At 49.9% G+C, this 8,172-nt stretch overlaps 2 protein-coding genes across 2 annotated transcripts; one reads left to right on the top strand and one right to left on the bottom strand.

Moving 5' to 3' along the window:
- Positions 1-2,850: 2,850 nt before the first annotated feature.
- On the top strand, positions 2,851-3,754 carry FIBRA_09473 (uncharacterized protein; the record flags this gene model as incomplete). The annotated part of the gene is made up of 7 exons (XM_012321768.1): positions 2,851-2,899; positions 2,955-3,064; positions 3,118-3,154; positions 3,207-3,226; positions 3,301-3,428; positions 3,485-3,624; positions 3,681-3,754. The coding sequence occupies 7 exons, from the start codon at positions 2,851-2,853 to the stop codon at positions 3,752-3,754; spliced, it is 558 nt and encodes a 185-aa protein (XP_012177158.1).
- Positions 3,755-4,122: 368 nt separating this feature from the next.
- Positions 4,123-7,555, bottom strand: FIBRA_09472 (uncharacterized protein; the record flags this gene model as incomplete). Its single annotated transcript, XM_012321767.1, has 7 exons — positions 4,123-4,173; positions 4,238-4,423; positions 4,493-4,576; positions 4,927-4,963; positions 5,026-5,494; positions 5,548-7,006; positions 7,058-7,555. 7 exons carry the CDS (start codon positions 7,553-7,555, stop codon positions 4,123-4,125), a joined length of 2,784 nt encoding a protein of 927 aa, XP_012177157.1.
- Positions 7,556-8,172: the final 617 nt, after the last annotated feature.

Raw genomic sequence — 8,172 nt, 5'->3', positions numbered from 1 at the left:
CTCCTATGGGTGTTCCCATTGATGGTAACCCGGCTTTTGAATTACAACGAATATCGATGACCATGGCAGCTGCACTTTGTACTGCTGAACCTGTGGGAAACTGGAACTCTTTGGACAACGAATGGGAGGAGAACACTTGGGAGTACTTGCTGACATGGGATGATAATTTGTTGGAAAGTCTTTGGGCATCACTTCAAGACATTCGAGACCCAGGAGTAACGGATGAAGTCAATCATTTTAGGGCCGTCAATACAAAGATCGATCTACTTCTTGCAGTGTGACAATCTATAGGGGCTGAACTTATTTGCACTGAAGAGGAGATAAGTCAATGTTGAACACATCTCAAGGCTGCTAATTTGGAAGAACACCTCAAACACCACAAGTTCTCCATTATCACCCCCCCTTCCAGCACTATGCCTTGCCGCCTTTGCTTCTGTACAAAATGTGAGGTCGATGGACATCTTCAGAGTGAGTGTTGGCATTGGTTGTGCTCCTATTGTGGACTCCTACACCCTCATCATAAATTCCGCACTGCCACAGATGTTCAGTCCAGACAACTCCCTTGCCCCACTGACGAACCTGGATACCTACAGGAGCACCACGCGCAGTGGATGCTCTGAACAACAAATCTGGAGAGGGGGGTAATGTTACAACATCAGAGGGGGGTTCCTTTTCTTTTCTCAACTATTTGTTGTTGACCCTGTACTATACAAACTGATCCCATCACTTGATGTATTTCACCTACATCAGTGTTTCATATCTATTGCATTTCACTTATATCATGTTTCACCTACGTCATATTTCACCTCTATCATGTTTCATCCTCATCACTGATACAACCCAGTGAAAACTGTTCTTGTACATCACTGATCCAACTCAGTGTTTCATACTTATTAAACTCTATTTGTCCCACTCTATTTAAGTAGCACTGGTTGGCTACTCTGTTACTTTAGTTTGTCCTCCTCTTGTTTTCCCTATGTACACTTCATAGGGATGTCTCTAGTAATAGACTCAGTTGTCTATTCCAGTTTCAGTCTGAAGCACTGCTTCAACCAGTATTTGCTCTCAAACCACTATCCAACATAGCGGCTCAGTTTACAAGTCTAGTATCAGTATAGGACAATAGTGTGTATAAGTCTCAGTAACAGTTAACAGTTGAACTCCTGATCCTCAGCCATTAGGTCCCTTAACATAGACTCAGTTGTCTATCCCAGTCTCAGTCTGAAGTGTTGCTTCAACCAGTATACATTCTCAAACCACTATCAGCTATAGTAGCTCAGTCTACAAGTCTAGTCCCAGTGTAGCACGTTAGTTTGGCATGTATAAGTCCTAGTAACAGTTATCAGTTGAACTCCTGATCCTCAGTCATCAGGTCCCTTAACAGCCAGACTAGTTATAGTCATTTACTTGCTTCAGTCTTAGCCATCCTCTACAGTAAACTGCGTCAAAGCCCTTTACTCAAGAAACACTAGTCAGTGAGTAGTTTAGGGTTAGGTTTAGGATCTAGGAGGCAGTCACAGTGAGTCATTGCGTGATATCCTAGAAGAGTTTTGTCCTAATATTAAGAGACCTGGAACAACAGAGGATCAGGAGTTCCACTGGACTTTACTGGTACATTCTAAGACTATGATGCTTAAGTCCTATAGGACTTATACTGAGAGGTTTGTCTAACCTAGCTGAGCTTTCCTAGCTGGAGAAGTTTTAGAGCACAAACTGACTGAAGCAAATGATAGACAACTGGGCCTATATTGCAGAGATAACCCCATGAGGTGTATGTAGGAAACAGGAGGACAAAACTAAAGTATAACAAGGCAATAGCTATGTCTTAAATAGACAAAGGGATTGGAAATAGTATAGGGTTCTGTCAATGTAAATAGAATAATGTATCAGCACAGGAGTTGAATCAAGAACTGATAGATAGGATGATAAAGGTGAAACACTGAGATGAATCAGTGATGAATAACAACAGTTAGATATGAAAGTAGCACATGAAATGCATCAAGGAAAGATCAAACAGGAATAGATTGTACAGAGTCTGGAGAAGATGAGTAAGATGAAAAAGGAAAACCCCCCTCATGTCATTGTAACAGCCATGCCAAAGAGGCAACCCAAGCAGCACAGTTAGGACAGATAGCTCTCATCAAGGAAAAGGCTGCAATCTTGACCTTGAAGAATAGTGAGTTAGAGGAGCAGCTTGAGTGCCTCCATCAATGGGATAAGCCTGAAGTTGGAAGCAAGAAGGGCAAGCTTGTTGGAAAGACACAGTTTTGACAGATGAAGAGAGACAAATGGTGTTGGTATCTTTTGGATGCAGCTACTCAGTTCGCAGAATATCACTCACTTGGGAACAGTACTCACTTCATTAGGGAGGAAGCAGCCACAGATCTGGCTCAATCATAGTCAGACTTGGTCACTGGCAACATGGAAAGTAATCCTGAATTCAATCCTTAGTTTATTCTATTAACCTACATTGTTCCAATACCATACAAATCGAGTATATACATTCGACGAGGTGATCGTATGCTGGTACAGACGCGATCGAAGAATGGGTCAAAGACTGATCGCGTTTTGGCATATGGGAAACTTATGTAATCGTCACGCACACTTTGCAGGAATTGCCGCTCCCCAGTAACGGGCTAACAGCGCATGACAATGGTAGACACCACCCTCAGTGCTGCCTCACGTGCCTGTCACGGATTGTCACAAGGACCACGGTATGAATGAGGCCTGTCTTAGCAGTTGCCACGTCACGTTTTGCAGACGCGCGAACGTCTTCTCCTCAGACGCGTACCCACTCTTCGGTCATATCGTTTTGTCTGCCGGAGTCCTTTTGTCTGCCTAACCTTAGCTATGAACGGTGCAGCGTCGAACTTGGTTATCTCTCTCGTGGCCATGCAAGGTTTGTCGGACATGCAACATCTTGTATATTTTACTCATGCGAGGACTGTCGAAAGCCGCGAGGAAGATCGACTTCAATGACCCTCAAATTCTTATGTTTGTCAGGATTGCCTATGTGTCGGTACAAACTATCATTCTGGCTGCATACTACTACACCTCCATAAAGGTATAATGTTGGCGATGATACCGGTGTGTTGGAAGCTAATGAGCCTTTGGTAGATCAAGCAAAAAAACGATATGACTGTTCTCAAATACGGTACGCATAATTGCCCCACTCTTCATGATTAATCTGACCTCATTGTCTCCAGTCGAACCCGCTAACCCCATGGTAAGTGCCATTAATCTTACTCTTCTGACATGACGAGACAAGCTTGGTCGCCAACCACCGTTTGATACTGACAGGCGGGCAAAGAAGATGGGCAACTTGTTACTACCACAGTAAAAGATTACGACCTTTCGGAGACCTCAAAGCTCATTCGCGGCGCGCTCATTGGCGTCGCCATGATGGCGTTCATGCATGGCTATATGAGGTGCACCCGAATGCTTGTTGCTGTTCATGCATAACTTACGTTCTTCCTTCCTTTAGATATACCCAGCCGCTCTTTGTTCAAGCACTTATGGGCCTCAAGAACCTTTATGATGCTAAGCCAGTCGCAATCCACATTCTCGGAAAGCCTGCGGAGGGTGATCTTAAACGACCATTTAAAACAGGTGGTTTTATGGGTGGTGAGCTAGTGTGCATTATAACTGCTTATATATTCATTTCTAACTGATTTACGCAGCGGCGGCGGACCCTCAGACGGATAAGGCTGCTATTGACCAGGCGGAAAAGCATGTTGCTAAGAAGGAGGATTAGATAGAATGGATTGATTGTTTCATCCTACATGCCTTCTTACGCGCAGCTGTTTCCATTCGTCGGTTGATCTATCATAACGTCATTAAGGTTAATCAATGCTGCTAGTCTGCGACCGTTGCTCTTCTGGTCAGAGGCTGGCAGGATGCCCCAAACTGGTGACGTGGCACTCATTGTTGAGTGGGGATGTGCATGAGATTGCGTGAGTAAATAAAAAACGTGCAGATGATATGCAGGAAGATTAGTGACGATACGATGTATATACGGTAGCAACTTTTGTAAAACGGCCAACCAGCTTCAAAAGTTCATGTCAAATTGGATGAGGCCCCCAAAGCACCAGCGAAGAGCCCCAGTTTAGCCTCAAGTTGACTCTACTCTTGAATCTTGGCGAGAATCTCTGAGTCCCTGAACAAGAAGTATTCCTATATGAACGTAGATATGTCAGAGCACGAAACGAGCGAGCACGTATGCTTGAATAATACTCACCTCTTCACCGACCTTTATAGAGTTGCCGCCCCACCCAGGGAGCAGCACACGGTCGCCAGCTTTGACAGAAGTAGCCACAATCTGGCCGTCTTTGTTTGGCGCACCGGGACCGACAGCAATGACGGTCGCCTCGGGAAGAGGGCTACTGGTCGCAGATTGGGGAAGGAAGATGCCAGCCGCAGTTTTCTGCACAACATAGAACATACCAGGACGACAGTTAGCCATAGTACTAAAGAGTTAGAGACAGGGACGCACTGTCTCAGGCTTAAACCGTTGGACAAGAACACGGTCAAGGAGAGGCACGACGGCCTTGATGGTCTTGAACGTCGCCTGGGCAGCCTGGACAGGGAGATGTAAACGACAATGGAACACGTATAAACTCAGCAGAACGGACCATTGAACGAGGAATCAATAAGCACGAGCAAGAGTCACTGGTAAGAAAACGAGCGCTACGATTTCGTTTTATGTCGGCAGTGTTTGTCCGAGCCAAACAACATTACCGACCGAATTTATGGAATGCTCTCGAACAACCCTCAAATGTGACGCGAGCAGCAGCAGCTCGGTAAGGAAAAAAATGGATGGTATTGCAGTAGGATGGATGTGGGGTAAGTTGCGTAACTACATTGCAGATGAGGAAGAAAGGAACATGCACACATGAGAGAGGGAAATGTACGTCTGGTCACAATCACTAGCAGCAGTGAGTCATCACGAATTCCAAGAGAGGCACTACGCCCGCACAGTGGGTGAGGGAAAGTACAGCTATATAGCCTGGTAAGTCCGTTTCTTACCCAATAATCATATCATCTCCACTCCCGTCGTCCAGGACTGCTCGCGATGGTGGAGCATTCAACGCTGCGAGCGTGTGGTTCATGTTCACACTGCGTGTCGGCACAGCCGTGCGCATCGCATTCGCCTGAGGTGGAGCAGCGTCCACCTGCTCAGCTACATGCGACTCCGCTGTCGCTGTACGCGCAAGCCGCTCGCGGTCCCTACGGTCAATCCGACTCGCGCCTGCTATGGCGCCCCCGGTGGTGTTATTCGTGGTAATGCCAACCGCACCCACCGCCGAACGAGAGGATTCACCATGGTGCCCATGGTGGTGGTCGCCATCTTCTTCTGGATCCTTTGCACTGCACCAGAACCGATGACCTTCACTCCATGCTGTACTTTGACATTCTTTCCCGCAGTACTTTGCTTTCCTGCATCGCCGGCATTTTGCAAACTCACGAGGGAACGACTCCCATCGTCCACATAGCACTGGAACATTCAGCATTAGCACAGCAATTGTAATTTCACATATTTTCCCTTACTATTAGCACATTGTCTGATCCCGCCACGAGATTCGTCCTTCCGGCACGCATTGCGCATGATGACACCCGCCCAGTACTGGATCTCCGGAGGCAGTGATGGGGGAGGGTTAGGTGAGTCGAGGTCTACCGAGCTCTGTCGGAAAGTAAATCTCTCTACCAAAGAAAATACATTGGTCATGCGTTGTGATGATGTCGGTGTAGTAGATGTAGATGCTGTGGAATTGGAGGAAGCAATTGGGGTCGCCTTTTCTTTTTCCTTTCCGCGTCCTGTCGCATTCGCAAATGCTCGCATGAATGAACTCTGTTCCTTTATCGGTGTCCTTTCAGTACCGCTAGACGTCGACCCACTGGCACCAGATGTCCTACTTCCCGACGTCGCCCCGCTCGATCCGGCAACAGGTTGCGCAAATCTACCGTCTCCAGCTGGAAGCTGCGCTGTCGCAGGGTGAAACGTTGGGCGCTGCTTATAGAACGCCTGACGAACGTGAGGGTATTTGCTGAGATATGCAAGTAGTTGCAAGCTGAGAAGCACATCTTCATCTCTGTACGGTCCGCCGTCAGTGTCGCGTGCGTGGTGTGTATGCGAGCTTGAAGCGCCCGCAGTGCCTCCCGTGTTTCCACCGCCAGGCTGGGTATTCGTACCTCGATTGACGTGTATGCGAGTAGGTCGCATCGCACTCGCCTCTCCAGCAGCTGTAACTCGAACGGCAGTGTTCGGAACAGGTGGGACGATGATGGGGATAACATGCGGGAGATTGGTGGTACCAGCACGAGGTGTTCTCTCTCCAGCCGTATGAGTATCATTAACTCTTGCTGGAGGGCCATCAATAGCCCCAGGCGCACCGGGGGGCGCACCCATAGCAAAATCATCATTAGCCTCCAGAGAGACTAGGCCGTCTTCTACCCCAACGCCTTCTACCCCAACCCGCTGATCGTTGATGATGATGTGGGCATCACTGTTGATGTCGAGGGAAGCCGCAACGTCGTTAGGTGGTGTGTCAGAAACAATGCCCACCGCCCTCCGCGGATGCACAGGTGCCGGTCGAATCGTGCCGGTGCTTGCAGCTGAAGGCCGACGCTCTGGGAGGGGAGACCCCGACATGGATGGAGCATCTTCACGACTACTTTCTCGATCCATATCGACATCTCCGTCGTCTTCGGTCTCCGTTTCAGGACGCGAATTGTCCGCAGAAGTCGAAGCCGAAGCGCCTGCCGATGCCGCGACCCTCGAGCGATGCACTCGTCGGTGACCGATGGATGTCGAAGGAACCTGATCCCATGTCGGACGTGCGATAACAGTTCCGCTGCGATCTCTCCCAGGAACAACAACTGCCCCAGTAGGAGTATTTGTACCGCCCGGTGTTACGTTCGATGATGTATCTGTATCTGTTGGTGTGTCTGCATCTGGTTGCCGCACAACAAGGGTCGTTGTAGTGGGTTCTGTGTCCATAGGCTCATCCTGCAATATCCGTCAGGCACCACGCAGTGTTACATCGCCAGTTATACTCACCTGGCGTTCGGCCGATGGCGCCCGCGCAGCGAGCCTGAGACTGCGCTCGACGTTCACCTGTCGCTGAAGCGCCCGCGCCAAAGCATCCGCCTGCTCCCGCTGACGAGCTTCCGATTGAGCCTGTCGTCGCGCCAACCGCTGCTCCCGCGTCTCACGAGGCATTCCACTCGCGCTGACACTAGGGCCAACCGCAAATCCCCGGCCCGCCAGCCACGCCTCCAGAATGCAGCCGACGACCTCCAGGGTTCCTGCCTGCACCACTCTGCTTCGGATTGGCTCGCTGCCACGAACACCGATGTTGACGACACATTGAAAGGCGAGACTGAAACGATACTGCGCTTGCTTGTCGTAGGTCTTAGGGTTGAGGGTGGGCACGAGTTTTGAGGGGTGAGACGAGGGTGGCGAGAGGCCATAGAAAACTGTGGGGTTTTCGGGAGGCGGAGGACACATGCAGAAGTCGTGAAGGATCCGAACGAGACGTTCGAGGCCACCATCCATGGTCATAATTTCGCGTATTCGGGGGGATGTTGAGGTGAGATAGGTGAGGTGGGTCAGTGAGTTGAACAATGGAAGGGGAGAATTCGTGTCCAATGCTGCGATCGTGGAGGTCAGTGGCGATGCCCATGGGGTCAATAGGATGAATCTGCCCACCTCGTCTGTCATACAGCTGGGAGGAGATGCAGACGCAAGCCCGATTCTGGGCTGGGAATGCGAAGTTGGATTCTCGCATTGCGCGGAAAGGAGTGGCGGGGTAGAGGTGCCGCCGCTAGAGATGAGGGTGGGGCGCAATGCGAGGGGATAAGCGGGCTGATGGGGGATGGGGAGTCGGCGTCGCCGTGGACGTCGAGGAGAGATGTTGGGAGGTCGTCTGCCGCCCGGCGGTGCGATCTGACTGATAGGTATGTGGCCTTGTTTGCCTGTGGCGCCGCCAGGAACCCCAGGCCGCCAATTTCTTTATATGGGCTGTACAGAGCCCGGAACGGTATCAAATGACTAAGCGAGCGATCATCAGACGCCCGATCGGTGAGCCCGCCTCGGACATCCCTCAGCCTCTCCGCCTGTGTCTTCCGACCATCGCTGGCAGGAGGCTTCACCGCCGACGGTATGAGTCCGCC

The sequence above is a fragment of the Fibroporia radiculosa genome, assembly GCF_000313525.1.
Source record: "Fibroporia radiculosa TFFH 294 genomic supercontigs, scaffold48731, whole genome shotgun sequence".
NCBI classification, from domain to species: domain Eukaryota; kingdom Fungi; phylum Basidiomycota; class Agaricomycetes; order Polyporales; family Fibroporiaceae; genus Fibroporia; species Fibroporia radiculosa.
This window is presented reverse-complemented; position numbering and strand designations above follow the sequence as displayed.